Source organism: Pteropus vampyrus, unplaced genomic scaffold (assembly GCF_000151845.1).
Source record: "Pteropus vampyrus isolate Shadow unplaced genomic scaffold, Pvam_2.0 Scaffold67, whole genome shotgun sequence".
In the NCBI taxonomy this organism is placed as follows: Eukaryota; Metazoa; Chordata; class Mammalia; order Chiroptera; family Pteropodidae; genus Pteropus; species Pteropus vampyrus.
This window is the reverse complement of record NW_011888848.1, coordinates 1,932,254-1,952,470: the sequence shown is the minus strand read 5'-3', so window position 1 is coordinate 1,952,470 and position 20,217 is coordinate 1,932,254. Positions and strand designations below refer to the sequence as shown.

Here is a 20,217-nt window from a genome sequence, read left to right as displayed (position 1 = left end):
TACATGAGCTCAGTGCTTTCTTGCTTCAGACACGAGTCCACAGACACTGCTCCATCTGGGGAGAGCCCATCTCTCCCCACTCAACACTTGGTTAACCCCTACTCATTCCTCAGGGGGCCTGCCTCCAGCCCCTTCTTGTTCTTTCTCATAAATCTTGCTCTTTACATTCACAGTATCTGTCAAAATTTTAATTGTATGTTTATCAGGTAATCATTTGTCTAATATCAGTATCCTGTCACAAAACTTTAAACTGCATGAAGGCAAGGACCATATCTGTTTCATACAGTAATTGTTATCTAATAGCCTTACTATCATGCCTGGCACATTAAAGACACTCAATAAATATTTGTTTAAAGAATAACAAGGAAAACAGTTATCTTTTGAAGGAAGTTTTCTGCGTGCCGAGTACACATAGGAAGTTGTTTACAATGCATTATATTCATTTAATACTCCCAAAGGTTATCATCATATCTTGTTCTCTTTGTTACTCCCCAAAGTGGCTGGTGATTATCCAAATGCATTCTCCGAGCACCTGACATGCCAGTACACTTGGGCAGGTTTTAATGAAGCAGTTCCACAGTTCCCATAAACATCTATACACCATCCCAGTACTTACCCTTCTGCCTAGAATCTGGTTGATAGCTGCACTTTCTTTCAGAGTACACTCAGCCACGACATTTGCTCTCATTTCTTTCATGTATAACATAAAAGCATTCAGAGGCTTCTTAATGTGAGGTCTTTTTGGCTCCTGCTCCTTTCTCTGTTCATGCTGAGGCTTCCTAAAAGGTGGATGTGGTGGTGTTGGGGGAGGAGGCAGATGAAATAAGGAAAATTTGGGAGGAGAGAAGCAGAGCATCTGTTTACATCTCAGTCAAACTCAGGCTGGGGACAACCCTCTAAGGCTCTCCACAAACCCCTCCCCCCACCTCCCACCAACACCCTTAATTCAGAACAGCAACTCTTCCACTCTAAGAGTGAGGAGCCTTTGGTTTGAGAAAATTCCCCTGGAGCTACAGAAGTGTTGAACACAAAATGGAAATGAGTGTGTGAAGCTGAGCTCCTTAGTCACCTCACAAAAGCTGAACCTATAGTTGGAGTGGTCATTCCTCTTTCAGAACTGATGTCCTTAACTTTTGCGGGGAAGGGGGGGCGGGGGGGTTGGGCGGTCAAGGACCACTCCGACAAGCTAATGAAACTTCACTCTCTTCCCCAAACGTGTGTTGGCTTTGCCAACATTTGCAGATGTTTTATGAACTATCACATGCTTCCTGCTGCCCCATCCTCTTGTCCCAGTATGAAAACTACACTGAAAAACTCAATTCCTAATCTCTTCAAGGAATTGAGCCGCTTTAACAGCCTGAGACCACTCTGGCCGACAGGCAATCTCGGGCTTGCTTTGCCCCCTTCTCTTGACTTCTGTGCTTTTGTAGCCTTGAAGCAGGGAAACTGCACCCTGGCCATGCACTGAACTCTCCAAATCATTTCCGTTACAGCCAGGGGCTCCCCAACAATTGGAACCCCACGGAAATTTGGTGGCGGTAAATGGCTATACAGCTCAAGATTATCCAGTGCCTGTTCTCTGAAGATTACTCCATTTTGGTGAGGTTCCCTTGATCTTTTGAGGTCTGTGCTCCTTTTCCAACCTCAGAATCAAAATCAGCTCCCAGTGAGAATCAAGCCTCTTAAAGTCTTCAGGGACAGAGCTTTGAAAGCAGAGCTACACTGATTTCCATAATAAAAGAGAGGGGGGAACATTCAACGATTGTGAAGAAGAAATTGTTTAAATCCTCTATATCTGCAGGCATTCACAGGTGAGACCAAATGCAAACTTACACGTGCATCAGGTCACTGTCAGTGTGGGGGTGTTCCTGTTTGACCTGAGGCGTTACGATAGCTGGATGAGGGATGCCAGTTGTGTGGGGACCAGGAGGACCAGGAATCATGTGATGGGAAAACCTAAAAGAAGGAAAGAGAAGAAAAATACATACTACTGGCTGTTGTAGCAAAAGCTAGATGGAATTTTGAAACAATCCACTACAATCCACAAACTGCTATTGGCAGTTATACACAGCAATATTAACTATAAATTAGAGTGGGATGATAATTAATTTCTTTCCTTTTTGTATTCAGGCAGAAAATATTTATAATAACTCTCTGTATAACAGAGTTTTTTTTCCAAACTAATAGTAAAATCTGACGTTTTTCCTGGGACAGCTCTAGGCCATAGGGTTAAAAAAAATATTGACTCACTTTTCTTGCAAAGCAGTTTTCAAAGAATTTCAGTAAGAGTAATTATTGGAAATATAACACCTTATTACAATTTTGCTTTTAAATTATCTTTAAATAAAAGCTAAAGTCATCACATTTAAAAACCTCCACCTACATTCCCAAATAAACTATCACATTAAGAATCTTATATTGTTGGCTTCTTTACTAATGTTGGGAAAGAATAATTGAGAAAATTAAGGGACAGGAAGATTTTTTTTCAGTCCCCAATTTAATAAGGTCACTATTAACATTATCTAAAGTAATTTTCTATGCAGAAAGGATGTCTAAGAGATCTAGCCTTTTGGAGGACTCATAAAATTAAGAGAAGGGTTTAATCAAAGGGAAGAATACAATTCTGCATCAAGGTAAAAACTGCATACACTAAATAAAGGCTTTTTCCCAAGTATGCTTATAGACCATAAAAAAAAAAAAATCTCAAGACATCCACCACCATCCAACACAAAAAGAGGGAAACTTCCATGCAAAAATAAGTTAATAAGTAAATAAGTAAGTAAGTAAATAAATGAATAGAACAGGGACAGTACTTTCAAAAAGCATTTTGGATCATTTGGGTATGCTTCAGAAATCTTTGCTTTTCAAACTGTTTTAAAGTAAACATTCAATTCAGCAAGAATAACATTCTCAGGTTTATCACAGCCTGTGCAATTCCTTCATCTGGGAAGGAAAGAAGAAACTGCTTGAATATGTTATATTTCAGAAACAAATTTTTAAAAATTAAGGCAGCATAGTAAAAATACAAATATTTGGTCAAATAACAATGCTTTGCTATTATTTGCTATTATTTTGCAAATGCAAAAAGACATGATGCCTGTGAGAAAATCCTGTCATTGGACAGTTCTTACCATGTTAAAAAGTGTAAAAATATATTCTGGGGGAAGGATATTAATTTCATCCCCTCCCAATTCGGTAGATTTACAATTTGCTGAACAAATAATGTTGTTTTAAAAAGCTGAAATTCACCACAGAAACTGCAAAGTTTCATACTTATGTAAAAAGTAAAGATTTACAACCAGTTACTAACCCAAAAGTTTGACTTCCAGCACAGTAATGCTAGCTCCCTTGAAAAAGCAACATCAAACACACAGATGATACATCACAAATGTGTGTGTACATCAAGCACAGGGCACAGAAGCCGTCCTTTCCAGAAGCAAAGCATTACACAGAGCAGTGTGGCGGCAGACCTCACAGAGCTTTGCTGGCACTACTATGTCGCCACAGGGCCTGATTCACACACTAGGACACACACCCCAAAAGGCCGGAGAGCCTGTAAGCACCGTTTTTTTCTTTTCTGACAGCCTTGGTCCAGGAAGGCTCTAGACTACCTGGGCATTTTCAAACACTGTCACATTTAACTCATACAACTTTCCTCAAAGAAAGCGAATCATAGAACTTAGACCAAACCAGTCTTTATCCCTCACCCCTGACTCCGACCCCAGCATATTTTGAATAAAACAAGCTCATGTGAGGTCCACTTTCAGGACATTTCATATCCTGCAAGTTGGGTGGCAAGGAAGTCTTCTGGATGCACAGTTTCCCAGTGTATCCGAGTCCGTCTCCCCAGTGGGTGCAGCTGGTGCTTGCTGTGGGGTGCAGAGTATATAGCTCCTACCCAGGGATCTCTAGGACACCTAGTGTGAGAGCCAGGCACACTGCACAGACAGACATGTGGCTGAGCCTATGCACCCTCCTAGCCGACTGAGAGGCAAGCAGAGGCGCACGAGATGCAAGCGCAGAAAGAGCAACTTGTCCTGGGGTGCCCAGTTTCCACCGCTACCTACCTGGACATGGAAGTGTCGACTGACAGTGAGGATGGGTAGGGTTGCCTGAATCCTCCCGTGATGGGATATACAGGCTGACCTTGCCTGAGGTCACAGAAGAAAGGAACCCATCAATGACAAAACATGAGTTACCAACCAGCAGCAAGAGTTTGACGAGGGGCGAAGAGGGAGGTATTCAAATAGGATTTTGTGGGATATTACAGACCACAGCATTTCTTCAGTTATCCAACTGCTTTCCTTCCTCACCCACCACCCAATCAAAGCATCTTCTGCTTTGAGAAAATCTCCCAGCCTCGACTTTGTAACAGAACCCTGAAAATGGTGAAATATTCCTTTCAGAGAAGGAGCGTAGTAGATTCTTTATCAGAACCAGAGAATTTCAGGAAAAGGAAGAAGGAAAGGAAACTTTATATAAAAATGAACAAATATTTTAAAAACATTGCCCGGCCCCCCATACCCAGGTGAGAGTCAAGAAGTAAGAGACCAGTTCATTGGGACTGTTTTCTCGCTACTCTGAGAAGTCCATCTCTCCCTCCGTTTTCCCACATCCCACGTTTTTCATTTGCACAGGCTTTATTTCCAGCTGCCACTGATGTATTCGGCACAGGATTATTGCCCCTACGCATCTTAAGTTCTGAGAGAATGATGATGTAGGCTCGAAGATGTACATATAATCGATTAAATTCAAACAGTTATTATTGACCGAGAGATTTAAAACTAAAGAGAGAGAGAGCCAGTGAGCTGGAAGGTGCTTGGCAGGACGCCCCTCCTAGTTGAAGAAGAGCTCAAGTAAGGACTCCAAGGTTGGCAGACTGGGGCAATGTGACATGGGTGCTGTTGGAACAGAGAGCCAGATAAAGACAGGAGAGAGGACATCTGTTGAAGTCGAAGCCCTGCTTCCTTGGCGTGAGCAGTGGGGAGGGGAGGAATGGAGAAGGGATGGGAGTGGGAGCGAGGAAAGCTGTGTGCTAATGACAAAATGAAAAAAAAAACAGGCTGCCCTGCATACAGTTATTCTTTCTTCCTCAAACACATTTCCTCCTTTCCTCTACCGTTACAATTTAGAAAACTTCGAAGGCAGCTGTAAGAATTTTTTTTTTTAGAAATAAACGACAAAGAACATTTGGATTCTGAAAAATAAAATAAAAGCCCAAACATCAGTTTTCTAGTTCTCTGAACTCAAACTGGAGTTGATTTTATTAAAATTCAAAAGACGTTTTTGTATTTTTTAATTTCTCTCTAGTTATTTGTCATTTACCTCACTTGCCCATTTATAAGCAACGGTAGTATGTAGATATTCAATGTGTCTAAGTTTGTTTCAAAAACATAAGTTTTCATAAAAATCTAGAAAAGAAAAACCACACTGAGCACTTTGTACAGGCATAGCAAATGCCCAAAGCCACAAATTGAATCCATAAAACTATAAGCTTCAAAGCAAATGCTACACAGTCATTTTCTACACATATTAGCAATCGGATTCAATCTATTTCAAAGTCTGTGTTTTTTAAAATCTTTCAAATTGAAATGAAATAAAGTTAGAACCTTGCTTGTTGATGTGAAATTTCTTCAACTCCACAAGAGTTATCATTCATAAAGCTAATTTCCATGGATGGAAAAGTAGAACATGTGTTCAAATGCCTGGCTGAAGTTTATAGGAAGGGAAGGTTCTTACCAGCCAAGAGGAGGGGTAATCTGTCCAACACCACCTGGGGACAGTGGGTAAAAGGTGGGGATCTCGGGAGCTGGAGGGTGTCTGGACATGCCTAGTGAAAAAAAAAAGAGAGAGAGGTAGAGTACTCAGATTCATAGGACATTTGACTCTTAGAGCAACAGAAAGGCAATAAAATGCTTCATGCCATTACTTCTTAAGGTCTAGAATGAAAAACATTTATTTATCAGCTCTATTTAACAAGTCAGTTTGTTGTCTTTTCTCAAGGTTTCAAATTTGAGAAAACAGGTCTTAAAATAGTACACCATGAGAAACTCCTGAAAGAGTAAAACAGTCATAAAATAAGACTTTTACATTATTTAGTTTGCCCACTTTATTTCATTTCGGTTAAGAAAATGGTAGACAATTGTTTTTGTGTAGAATGGAAAATGAGAGCCCTTCATAAGTAAATGGCTTGCCATGGTGCTCAAGGATTAGGTAAATTGCCACTTTCATATTTATTGCCTCCCTTATGGACACATAGATTTGGGAAATGTGATACCTCAGAGGATCAACGATTAATTAGGAATCATCTTCAGCCCCATAATGGTCACACTTGATATGATTCATTTGGTCTCTGCCACTTCAGCTCCAACTAAGCCCTTCATCAAGTTGAGTCCTCTGGGCTTCAAGGTCAAGCTGTTCTGGATTAGCTGTATTCCACAGAAAATGAGAGTGCCACCAAATTGCTCCTTGAGCTCATACTCCCTGGAGTACACTGTCCTATAACTGTAAAAACCACCTAAAAATTATACCCAATCCTAGACCCAAATGGCATCTCCATCTCTTTGTTTATATCTTACCTTGGGTACAGAAAAGAAGGGGTAAGACACATGCATAAAAATGCAAAATATAAAAATAGTGTATTTGGTGGAAAGTGATTCTGAACAGAAAAAAAGGCACAACAGTTTCTTTACACAGCTAAACCAGCTTTGAAAGACCATTTCCACATATAAACACACCAGGCTGAACACCTAGAAGATGCATTCAGTGGTTGTAAATACACTGGCCAGTGTGTGGAACTGGGTGAGCACATGGAAGATCTCTTCACACTAGTCCATGTCCGGAGTATGCTCAGAACATCACATCAGTGATTCTGTGTAGGAGCGACTCAGCAGAACAAAAAAATACAAACTAGCTGGATTTGGTTTTACTACCCGAAGGAGGAAGGAGGGAACTAACATTTACTTAGCACCTGCTACATGCCAGTTCCTATGCTGGGCATTTAATTTGACTGTTTCTATTAAAATTCTATTCATATTTCAAATACCCATCTCCCACAGAATATTCTCTAACTTTTACAGCTCTGAGAAATCTCTTTCTTCTTTGAATCTACAACATTTTATTTGTACTTTTAACATGTTACTTAAGATGTTCTTCATTTTGTTTTATAGTTAGTTTTCGCAGATGATTTCCTGCATGAGTTTAAATACTGCTTGGAAAAAAGAGGCCATGTTTTACCAATCTATGTATTAAACCATGTTGTTTCAGAGAAGGTCCTCGATACATACTTTTGAATGACTGAACAAATGAACAAGTGAAATAAACAGTATTTAAACAAACCCATTCCCCATGCTGAGTTAAAGTTATCACGCATTTTGCAGGTACATACAAAGTACACGATGTGGCTTAGGTCATCATGTTAATGGAAAAAAATGGATCTGTGTTTTTTAAACAGCTTACTGTTTTAAGATCCTGTTTCCACAGATTCCTAGAAGTGTGTGACTTTCCATCAGTTGCTGTCTACTGAAGACACACTTCACATCATTCATTTAACTGATGCTTATGGAACACTTAGTATGTGCTGGAGGCTATATACAACACAGCCTTAGAGATTTTTAAGCTTTTATAAGTAACTTCTTAGGAAGTTATTTGTTTTTATTTTGTAAAATCAGAATAAAAATGGAAAAAATGTTGTTGTGAGGAATAAATGCATTTATATATGTAATGCAGAAAGGGCTTGGTATTTAGTTTTGATTTTTCAGACCTATAATGCTGTGTGTTTTTCTGTAAATGATACAGAAGCGGACCTTGGTAATGATGTAGAGAAGCAAATAGGATTCATGTTATAGTTTTATACTTTATTATTTATATCTATATTATTTATATCTAAGTTGGTACTTGTAAATAATAAAAAAAAAATAGATAAAACCCAAAAGGGATATAACTGAAACCAAAAGAAATCACTAAAGGCCCCAAAAGATAACATTTGAAGTAAAAATCTCTTACTTTGTCCTTTTTCTAATTTTTCTTTTAACACTGCCATCAACATCTCGTACATGCTGAAATAAATGAATGACCGCAGGGGGCACTGAGGATTGAATTTTTAGTATATTTGTACAACATACTGATTTATATTGTGTATCCTAGATTTTCAGAGCTGTCACTTTGAAAATAATCTATACTTTGTTTTTTTAATCCTGAAAAATAAAAGAAGCAACAACAAATTCTTGAGAGTTTATAAAAAACTGTTATCAAATAAATTATTCTTGTCTCCTATAAATTTATTTTGATCCACCCAGTGACATGGAGCAAAGGCACCTATCAGGTCACTCAGACTGATGAGACATGGCTTCTCCTTTCCTGAAAAAGGCGGGGCTCTCACCTTGTTTGGAGTTGACATCTGATGGGATGTGTGACGGGTGTGATCCTGGAGAAAAGTGCTCGTCGCTGTAAGTGATGAGGGGGGTGAGAGGATGGACAGCATGGGATGGCTGCACCACGGGCACTTTATTTGACTGCAAAGTAACCACAAGGTCAACCGTTAATATAGATGCCCAGCTCCTGTCTCTTCTTCCAAAGAAAAAGACACACAATAACAGTAAGTAGACACTAGCATAACCCAAGAATCATCTCCAGATCCGGACAACTGAAATCATACTCATTTAGATCTTCAGAATGTGTCCATGTTAAATACCCAAGTATGTGAAAATCCCATCAGGAGACTATCGGTTATTTAACCACACCCCTTTGGAGATTTCGGTTGATTACTAGTATTCTATGACATCGATCTGCACGTATATATTTTTACATGTATATATACATATACACACACACACACATATACATATATATTTTTTTACATATATGTACATATACTCCCTTTAAAATTATCTCCTCAGATTGAGTTCAACAAAGAGTTGTGTGAACAAATGTTATGAATGTTTGTTAAACTCTTTATTCATTATATATGTCTGGCAATAAAAAGGCACTCAACAAAAAAATTTTTCACTGAACAAATAAATTAATAAATATTGCCAATTTGAAAGACAAATTTTTAAACGACCCAACGAATATAAATTTGGCACACTGGGATGTTCCCTTAGTTTACAGAAGTCATGATTCTATAGTTGTACATCTTTAAGAACTATGTTATACCATTTTTTCATGTTTTATAGCTTTGTCAATCAAACACGACAATCGCTTTAGCCCTATTCAGTTCATCTTTACGTTCTCCAGTTTCCATAAGAATTAAGTGAAAAAGGGAAATTTCCAATCTTGAGTTTACTGAATAATATGAAACAGTTTGTAAGAACAGTTAAAGTTTGTATTTTATGTATTCTAACATATTTTGTCTTATATTTGTTTCAAGATAAATTTATTTAAATTGGAAGTCTAAAACTATATAACAATACCACTTTTTAAAGATACAAGTTATTTATTTGGACTTCATCAATTTGAAATCTGGAATCCTTTTGTTTTGTTAAAGCCGAATTTCTCCCCGCCCCCACCCTAAAGTGCTTATTAAGCAAATCAATAATGTAAACAAGACTCAGGCAGTTTAACCTAATTAGGGAGATAGGTTTTTACAGAAATATCACATTCCCCCCCTCCCCCAAAAGAAGGTAAACTCAGCACAATGATATACATGCAAAATATGTTTCTGATTTTAAACACGCCTAAGTAAGTAAAGTAGTATTAGGAGGATCTCTATTTACAAACAGTTTAGTAATAAGTTACTTGTGAATTTAAGAGGAAAAGGATACAATGAATTTTGAATATTCTCTAATTCACTATTTCAGACATGCCTTCACCATAATTAGTTTGAATTAATGAGATTTTTTACTGTACTATAGACTAAGATGCATGTGAAATGTTTCTCCAGAAGCAAATATCTGTATTTAAAAACTTAAGAAAATGCCTGAAAAATGTACAGGATAAAGTGCTTATAAAGTAGACCCATATCTGAATGGCTGTGGGCCCAGTAACACACTTGTGTATGGTGACTGCACCTATGACATACGCTAATTTTGTATTTGATGTTTTTTACAAATTAGGTATAAAAAGTATGTGGCTCCAACAAGGTCTACCCTCGGGAAAATTAAGAGCAATGATCCTAGTACCACTTAATTCTCTTTACAGCCAATAATAGTAATTCTCTATACCCTATCATTACAACCTCCACCCAAAAGAAACTTATAATTTAAAAGGGGGGCGGGGAATCACACTTCTTTAGACAATGACATAATTTCCATACTAGATTTCTCCTATTTTATAATTATCAGCTCCTCTCTAATGGTAGAACTTGCGTAGCTCGTATAGCCCTTGGCATTTATTAAATAGAGCACCATTATCAAAGCCACACAGTCTTTTCTCTATATACCTCAGCACAGACATCTATGCATATGAATGTGTACAAGGCTAAAAAAAATGTTTCAATGCTTTTCAAGTGTTAATGACGCAGTCTGCCAAATACACAGATGAGCTTCTTAAATACAGGAATTTAGAATGCTAGAGGAGATAGCGAGTGGGTACAGGGATAGGAGGATATTGTTCTAACCCCTTTTTAAAACGGAAACAAAAATCTCAAAACCCAAATGCTAAAGTGAATTCAACTATACTTTAGAATAACTGCTTTGAGTGTCATTTTTCAAAAGTCTCATAAGAAACATAATTGCCAATCTACAGAGATATTTTCTTAGGGTAGTTATAAAGAGTAAGCATTGCAGAAATCCTCTGGAAATACATATTTTTTGCATGCCTTTCTTATTTCCAGAGCACCACCTTAAGGAACTTGCATTAGCAGGCAGCATCTTCCTAATGTCTGACCTATCCCTCCAGTCATATAGCTCAGAATCTGGTGCCATGAATTTTTGCTAAATTATGCTATCCTTGCTCTCCTCCTAATTTTACGGTTTTCAACACAGATTTGCTTTCCTGTGGGAAGGAGATAAGAAGCCAAGGATTTTAATTTAAGCTCTGGCCTTGTCTTATATTTTGCAAGATAGACAGAGAAAGCAGTACTAGTAGTGTGCTAAAGCCAACAAGGATTATGTCCATTTCTGTGGCCAAATAATAAAAGCAATATGAAATCTCAATAATATGTGTGAGCATAATTCTAAGGTTTATATTTGCTTCCCGCCAGCCACCTCCACTATGCATACAACGTACACTATACATCGCCATCATTACGGCCAAGTAAGTGTCCTGGGCCCTAAACTCGGGCTTCTCCTGAAAGCAGGAGGCGCTGTCCTTTGACACTATACGCATACACTAGGAGAAAACCCAGGCACTGCCACTCAGAGGTAAGTTTCAAGGCGGACAATATAACCATTCTTAATTCTAGTCCTCAGATCTCCAAATAACGTGGTATATTGTAGGGTGAGGCGAAGAGGGTGGGGGAGAAGGAATAACCAAGTGACAAATTAGTCTCTACAAAATTCATCTAACTACATTATAATGCATGCTTACACATGTGTACGTGGGCCCATGTGTATATTTATTAAGCACCAAAAATGCACTAAGCACTATTCTAGTATCGATGGCCAACACTGACAAAGTCCCTATTTTCATGCTGCTTCTTTTCTAGAAGTCTGGAAGTGGGGGTGGGGGTACTGGAGATAAAGAATATGTAAACAACAATAACAAAAATTAAGTAAAATCTGAGAAGAGGACATCAAGTACTATGACAAAAAGGAAACTGATGACAGGGGAGACTGTTAAAGCTTTAAGAAACCAAAAGTTCGTTTAGTCCAAGATCTTTATTCTCTGAGAGGAAACAGAGGTCACCAGGGAACGGGCGATCAAGCCAGGACTATTGTCAGCACCCAGAATAATGCAGGGCTGCTCGCTACACACCTCTAGTGGCACAGGGTCACTGTGAATACAATGTGAGTGGAACCCCTGAGTCACTCGACACGGTAGGATCAAGCAGCACAGAAATTCCATCTCTGTGCACCTAGAACCTCACTTAACAGAACCCAAGTCTCTTGACTCCCAGTCTGGTGCTTGTTCTACTACACACTTCCCTGTAAGGGAGAGGGAAGGGTAAATATCATTTTGATTTTTTTTTCATTCATAGGTACAGTCAGATAAGTTTTGGCTTCCAGTGGAAAAGCACAGGAATTCCCAATGAGTGTCCTTTGTTTCATTTTCCCAGGGTTAGAGCATGCACAACTACTCTGCCTTTATGAGATAACCATCCCCCAAACTCTACTGCTGCTCAAAGAAACTCATCTAAGCTCGCATGGCGGTTTAAGTGGCTAAGCCAGGCCACGGACCCTGATTTTTTTTATTCCAACTACATTATACATTCTTTAATTTCAGGCAGGTGATTGATTGGTCAGGTGTGCAAAGGAAAAATAACAAAGATGGAATGAGTGGGAGCTGAAGAAGGGGTAGAAAACACCAAGGGTGCACTCGAGAAGACAGCTCTCCCACCTGCACTCAGCACCCACACATGGCTATTCAGCAGGGAGTTCGCAATCCCTTCCCAAACTTGGGAAACCACCATCAGACCATCCTACTCACAAAGCACGCCATTATTACAGCAACTAACACTTGCCAAGTGCTTCCTGTGTGCTAAACACTTTAGAGTACTTTTGAGGCAGGTACTGTTATTACTCTCCTTTTACAGATGAGGAAACTGAGGTATGGAGAAGTCAAGCAACTTTCCCAAGGGCACAGAGCAAGTGGCGAAGCCGGGATTCAAATGCAGGAAGTCTGACTCTAGAGGCCACATTTGTAACCAGTACACCATGCCGTCTCCCTGAAGAGCCAAGTTCATAAAATCTTGGACATGGAGTTGACCATCGGGACCACACCTGACAGGATGTACATCCATGAAATGACTATGTGGTCTCTGTCCCAGGCACAAGAATCACCTCAGACAAAGAGGCGCCTCAGTAGAAGCGGTCAGACCTGCAGAGACTCAACTGCTACCTTTCTCTCCAGCACTGAAAGCATTCCAGGAGGCTAGCGTGGCCGCCACCCAGGCTGCTCCCTGCAGGTAAGGACCTCTTTGGCATCAGAGCCAAAAAAAACCCACACCTCCTGTAGACACGAAGTGGGTGCCACTTAGGGATCCTGAGAGCCACCCCCAGAGCAGCGTTCCCAGAAATGACCCGCTCACCGCTGGCAGTAACTCCAGCTGTCGTGAAAGTTGTCAGCCTCCAAGGATGTGGTTCTGGGAATGACTAAAAAGTGGACCTGCTCCCTCCTGGCCAAGGCGTGGGCCTGCTGGTAAGTGGAGTAATTGGCGGAGAAACCTGCTGGGCTGGTAGCTAGTCCCCATTTTGCACACCTCCAGACTTCAACTAAACCCACAGCGCAGGATCTGGCTGTGCATAAAGGTCTCGCGTTCCATTTCAATTGGCTGAATGTTTTATCAATAGTCCTCTTGGTCATAACTGAATCCAGGGGAATTTAACACTCCAGCTTACTAAATGAAGAATTTCATCTGGCCTCAATGTTATGCTGGCATTTTACTTTTTATTAAACTCTTAGGTACTCGTGAAATAGAAGCCGTGTAATTTCGTATTGTGCCTTCCCTCCTCTGCTGAGCATCTGAGCTTCTCAAGCCTTCCCACGAAAAGGAGCAGATTTAATTCACTATAAAAGGATGCGATGATTCTTGCATCAACTAGACCTCAAAAGTAACATGTAGCGCTGGAAATGTCCTAAGACGCACCCAAGCTAAACAGCTGATTCAGGTCTGATGCGGCTTTCAGATCTAAGACCACAACTGGTTGTGATGCAGCAGCACTTTCAGATAACGGTGAGGCCCCAAACAGGATCTGGGAAAGTTCTATGGTTTGTAATGGTCAAATATTCCATGAGTCCCACTCTGGATACGAAAGGTTGGTCTAGAGACCTTCCCCATCATCAGACACCTGGTATGTTTTCCTAAGAGGGGAAGAAACATGTGATAGGGAAAAGGAATCGATATGGACTGGACGCGGAGTAAGTGCCCCCCATTATGCTTGCGCCTCTATATTCTCTGGCACTCATCCACTTCAGTGGCCAGTGTCACCTCTACGTTTGCAGATGAGAAGGCCAAGTCCTTGTGGATACACAGCTCGGTAATAACCAGGCGAGAGGACTCATGCCGGCATTGCGGACACCACATTTCTGCTTCTCCTGCCCCGCACTGCTCGCCGCCCGGCCCGGCCGTCTCTCCTCCTCACTTCCCGGCCGCTCTGCCGGGCCAGGACGGCCTGCCATGGGCTCACCCGACCATCTGGGGAAGACCGATGTCACCGGCAGGACCACAAACAGGCTGCTGGAAGAGGCGCTAAAAAAAAAACGCATGGAGCACCCACGATGTTCCGAGTTCTCTGTAAGGTGATAATCTCCATACAGTACCTCCTTCAACCTTGAAATCACCTCTAAGTTAGGTGTCAAGATTTGTTTTATAAAGAAGAAACCCAAGGTTCTGAGAGTAATTTATACAAGATCACACAGGATGTTAAGTAGCAGAGACAAGATCTGACTCAAGTCAGTGACGCTGAAGTCTACAGCTCGGATCCCTATGGAACTAAAAATAGACAGTCCTGGAATCCTCTGGTTGCCAAGTGGAAAAGATGAGTAATGATACAGTTCTATATTCAAGTACATGGGTATCGGAGGCAGAAAGTTCGAATCCCAAACATTTAAATGCCATTTAGTCTCTATGCTTAGATAATTCACTTAATTTTTCAGAACCTCAGTTTCCTTATACGTAAAACGGATGAAATATTAATACCTCACAGGATTAAGGCGAGGGTTAAGGAGCAATGCAAAGAAAACATTTAACTGAGGTCTTGGCACATAATATATACTCAATAAATATTTGTGGAATGGATAAAGGAAAGAGGAAAGGAAAGTGGGTACCAACAAATGAATTACTCTGCTGCTAAAAATTCAAATCATTCATTGCTAAGACAAAGTAGTTTTAGAATTTAGAGCTACGCTTTCTTTCAGGTGAATTCCCCACCAAACTTTCCCTTCCCTACCCTGCCAATATACTTTCAGTCTAACGTGTCCATGATCCCAACACCTTCCTCTCCTCACTGCTTGTAAAAATCCTTCCTATCCTTCAAGATTCATCATAAATGGCACTCCATGCTTGAAACCTTAAACAATATATAATATTCTGGCTTAGAACTTGTTATGAAGACACATACACACAGGTTTCCTATCTGCTTGCTTTGTTTCTTCTATTAGATTATAATTTAGTAAATAATACAATCTATGTTTATTCACTTTAAAAACTCTCTTAGAACAGCATTCTCAAATATTTTGTTCTCAAGGCACCTTAACACTCTTTAAAATCACTGAAGATCCCGATCGGCTTTTGTTTGTGTGGCTGTATTTATAAATATTTATCATATTAAAAATAAATGAGAAATTTAAAAGTATTAATTCATTTTGAAATGACAAACCCATTATGCATTAACATAAAAATATTTTTATGAAAAATTACTATTTTCTAAACAAAAACATTAAATGAAAAGAGTGGCATTTAGTTTTACAGTTTTTGCAAATCTTTTAAAATCTGGCTTAATGAGGTCAACTGGATTCTCGCATGTTTTCACTTTCAAGTCTCCGTTTTGATGTTATTTTGGTTAAAGTATATGAAGAAAACCTGACTTCGCACAGATACGTTGTTGAAAGGGAAAGTTTATTTTAATGTTTTTTTCAGATTATTGTGGATCCTCTTCTTTGATACTATACCAAAACTTGATGAGAGGTTTTTAAAGGCCCGTTGTGATATAGAAACAAAAACCACGTCCATATACTTTTCCTGCTCTTACATTAAAATCCATTGAGATCTAACTTATACTATGAATTTACCCAGGTATAGTTTTGTAGCATTATGTATTGATGGTGTGGAAAATACTGGTTCACTGAGCTAACATATTTCATTAGACATTATAAAAATCACATTCATTCATATCATCACTGATCTCATCAGAAAAGCTTTAAGAATTTGGGAAGCTATCAAGCCCACAGCAGTGGATACAAATTTCTAAAATTCTAATTTTTGCTTGAAAGCTCAATTTTCATCATTGGCAACAAATACTGTCAATTGTTTTCATTGAAGAGAGAGAGACCGCTCATTTGTGAGAAAACATCTGCCAAATATCAAAGTCAGAAGAAACAACAGTTTGTCAGTTATGCATTCAAAGGTCAAGATTTAATAAAATTAATAACTTTTACTGCTTCATCAAAGATATTCTTAAGTGACAGTGGCATTTTCTTTTTTCCTGGCAGGGTATTGAGATGCAGAACTCAATGACTACTGGTACTATTTGGTGCCCAGGCACCGGCACTTTTTTTAAGCTCCGTTACTTCTGCACCATCACTGCAAATGTCAATGCAGTAGAAAAGCAAATGTGTTAGTGTTCTCAAGAGAAAAGTTCTCACCTGGGGACCTCCCTCCCAGGGAGCCCCAGGGGTCCACACTTGGAGAACTGATGACCTATAGTAAAGTAATAGTACAGAAATAGTTGTTGATTGTGGACGATCCCAGCTAATAAAGTGAAAAACAATATTTCACTTATGTTGAATTCAGAGAGAAATTGATTATGGGTGACAAAGATGGAATGTTTTTGTGATGTACTAAGCTATTATCCTCCCCCTCTTATTTCCCAGTATTTTAAGTGTGCAAATCAAGAGAAATCTGAAAAGCAAACAAATGAAAATAATACATGGCACATCTTTTTTAAATATTTAAGTTTTACATTCCTTTGACTCTTTAACTCAGTATAGAACCTCAGACTTATGTTCTTTCATGTGATTTTGAATTATTTTATTCGAAAGGACTCTTGACATGTGATAGCTGGGAATATGGATTGGCACCCTTCGGTGTTAAGACGCCTTCTTCGCTCCCTCAAGTCCACCCAGGCATCTTCTGCTTTGTACTTGACCACACTGTACTGTTACTGTTTGTGCATCTGTTTTCTTGCACTAGACAAAGGTCATGCCTTGGTGATTTTTCTCCAGCACCTAGCGCAGGTCTGGGCAAAGTGGAGACATTCAAAACCTATTTCTTATGACTAATTGTCTGAACGTGGCTTTCAACATTAAGAAGTCAACTCTTTTCAAGAAAGAATCTATACCCTATATGAAAAAAAGGAATTGATCCTTGTATTTTCTACTGTTGCATAAAAAATTACTACAAATTTATTAGTGGCTTAATACATCACAGTTTATTATCTAAGATTCCATGAGCGGGATTCCAGCACAGTGTGACTGGGTTCCCTGCTCAGGGTGTCACAAGATATTGGCTGACTGAGTGTCTGTCTGAAGGCTCTGCAAGCTCACTTTGGTTGTTAGTAGAATTCAGTCCCTGGTGGTTTGTCCTCATTTCCTTGCTGGTTATCAGATGGGGGCCACTCACGGTTCCCTGACATGTAGCCCCCTCCCATCTTAAAGCCAGCAGTGGTACATCAAATACTTCTTGCTTTGAATCTCTGACTTCCTCCTTTATGACCAGTGATGAACCATCTCTGTTTTTTAAGAGCTCGTGTGACTGTGTTGGGCCTACCCCCATCATCTCTCTTTCCAAAGTCAACCGTGAGAGTGGGAGAGGAGGAGGAAGCGGGCAGCTATGATAAGCTCAGGATAATGCAATGCCTAATGCTGACTGTTAAGGCAAAGAGAACTCTCTTTCTTGGGGTTTTTTTCCCCTCTCATTTACAAAATGTTGTCACTAATTTATCTTTAGGAGATAAAAATGAAATGCCATTACAAACATCATTTGGTGTTAGTTATTCCAATTACACTATAAAATTCTGAAGTTTAGTTAGTTTTGTATTTTTCTCCTCTTCTTTTTTCTTCCTTTTATCCAAGGACTACAAAATCAAGAGCATGTTCCTCACATATCAGAGCTGACAGAAGCTGCAGTTCAGAGGGAAGGGATGAGCGGTAGGATCAGCACATCTTCCCCCTCCCTCCTCCCAACATCAGGGAAATCAGGGAGAACGATGTGCAAGGAAAGTTCCACGTTAACTGCAGGGTCACAGCAGAAGGCGGCGGTGTCCACCCTTTCTGGCACCAGTGATCCTATGAGAATCTAATGCCTAATGATCTGAGGTGGAGCTGTGGCGGTGATGCTAGTGCTGGGGAGCAGCTGCAAATACAGATGAGGCTTCACTCGCTCCCTCGCCCATCACTCACTTCCTGCTGTACAGCTAGGTTCCTAACAGACCACAAACCAGTACTGGTCCCCAGCCTGGGGGTTGGGGACCCCTGGCTTAAGGAATGGAAAGGGTAGTCACTAAACAGAGTTAAGAGTCCAAATAAATTTATTTTCAGGAAGATTTAAAGAGAGATTTGTCTTTCTCTCCAAATTAACAACCAACATGCCAGATTTTGGCCAATCACTTAAGAAAATTTTTAGAATAATCCTTATATTTAAGTAGAACTCTTCTAGTACAAGATTATGTCTAACCTTAAGCTTTATTTTAAGTTAATTACCTGACCCTTTAGGGTGACTAAAGAATCATATAATTAATTGTCCTATAATTAATTAATCATTAATAATGCAGTAACTGTATGAAGTAAACATGGAAGAAGGAAAATAAATCAAAGAAAGGCAATTGAAAAGAGACAAAGTATAGGTCATAATACTTAAAACCTGGATGTCTGAGTGAGAAAGCTAAGAGAAGGGATATTCACTGAATACTAACTATATTCTAGGAGCTATGATGATGCTTTTACACTCGTGATCAAATTTATTCTCCTATTTTCAAATGAAGAAACAATTGAGACAGAAAGGTTAAGTTTTGCCCAAGTTTACTCTAGTTAGCCTATAAATGGTTGGACTTAAATACAGAACTGTTTTATCCTAAACAGATGAACTTTTCACTATGAACTGCTGAAAAAATGGCAACAAAGGGAAATAACTGATTCTGGGAGCCAAAAGGGGACCCCACACACACTTTTCAGTAACTAGAGTCTATAGAGGGGCTAAGATCAAGGTTGAAAGCTGAGAGATCAGAGTAAAAGAGAGAATGACTTCTAATTACAAAACACTGCAACATCCTATTATTTGATTTCACAACACCTTTATAGCATCCCTAATCCTCTGAATCTGAATTTACTTCATGTTAAAGACTGTCTTTTGTTCGTGTTAAGATTGTTCTTTGAAAATTAGCAGGAAGAAATGCAGTGATTCAAGATTAAGAAACGAAAGAACAAAACAAGCTCTAATGGTAAAATATTACAAGTCAGGTGATACAGTGGCTAATTCAGAAGTCCAATAAAGGGATGAGGCGTAGGTGAAACGAAGGATGGCTAGATTCTAAAGAGGCAGGACAAGGAAGAGGAGCCTGCTGGACTACGAGCTGCAGAAGCACAGGGCTCTACAGGGTGCATGTGTTTGTAAAATCGCACGGGTGAGAAGAACATAGGTAGAGCAAGATTCCAACGTCCCATTTTCTGGACTGCAGACACTGTGATCTGATGAAAGCTGTGTGTACGAATGTTTTCATGCAGATATACAATCACACATCAGTGGACTGCGGTAGGGGTTGCGGTATGCACAGGGGAGAAAAGCAGCTGCCCTATACCAAGAGAAGAGTGCTTGGTAATCAGTGCAGTTCAGTCAGCTTGTCAAAAGTAGTATTTATGAAGGTCACCGGGAAAGAAGGTAAACAGGTCAGTGAAGGTAGGTGGCAAGTCAGGAGAAAGAGCCTGCTTTGTCTACCCCAGAGATCTCGGAGCATAGGCAGCAGGCTACACTTTCCTCTGCAGCCCAGGAACAGAGTTGTATGATGACAACAGGCAATAGGAAAGGATAGAATGAGGCAACTCCAGGAGCTCCAGAACCCGGGAGAGAATACTGCTGTAGGGTGAGTGAATTCCCAGAAGTTCTCTTCTGAACCTTGTCAGCCATTAAGCCTGAATACAGACTCAGTTGGGTTTTCTGGTGCTGGTCTGGGCCATTGCCCAGGGATGGCAAATTTGAAGGGATGGGAAGTCTTCCTCCACTAGCCACCATAGCAGCGCTTCTTTATTGTCCAGTTTGAGAAGGTTGGAAGATCTTCTCCCCATGGCACTCAGAATGTCCAGAGGGAAAGGAAGAATGTCTGGGGCCCAAGAAGCTGGATGATGCTGGTTTTCCTTGGGGTGGGGGTTTGGGGAATGGATCCTTCTCGGGGTTGAGGTCAGAGAAGTCCCACAGCTACCCAGATGGGGAGTGTGGAGGAACCATTTATATGTTCAGGCTATAATGCA

At 39.9% G+C, this 20,217-nt stretch overlaps 1 protein-coding gene across 4 annotated transcripts in view; it reads right to left on the bottom strand.

Moving 5' to 3' along the window:
* LEF1 (lymphoid enhancer binding factor 1) overlaps positions 1-20,217 on the bottom strand; it is a 109,386-nt gene that overhangs the window by 25,278 nt on the left and 63,891 nt on the right. For 2 of the 4 annotated variants that reach the window (XM_011361458.2, XM_011361457.2), the window contains exons 4-8: positions 8,381-8,513; positions 5,740-5,830; positions 4,068-4,151; positions 1,834-1,956; positions 617-779 (exon numbers count right to left, since the gene is read on the bottom strand). In XM_011361458.2, the coding sequence (XP_011359760.1) occupies positions 617-779; positions 1,834-1,956; positions 4,068-4,151; positions 5,740-5,830; positions 8,381-8,513 (594 nt within the window). The remainder of the gene's footprint in view (positions 1-616; positions 780-1,833; positions 1,957-4,067; positions 4,152-5,739; positions 5,831-8,380; positions 8,514-20,217) is intronic. The other 2 variants (XM_011361460.2, XM_011361459.2) reach the window with 1 other exon arrangement.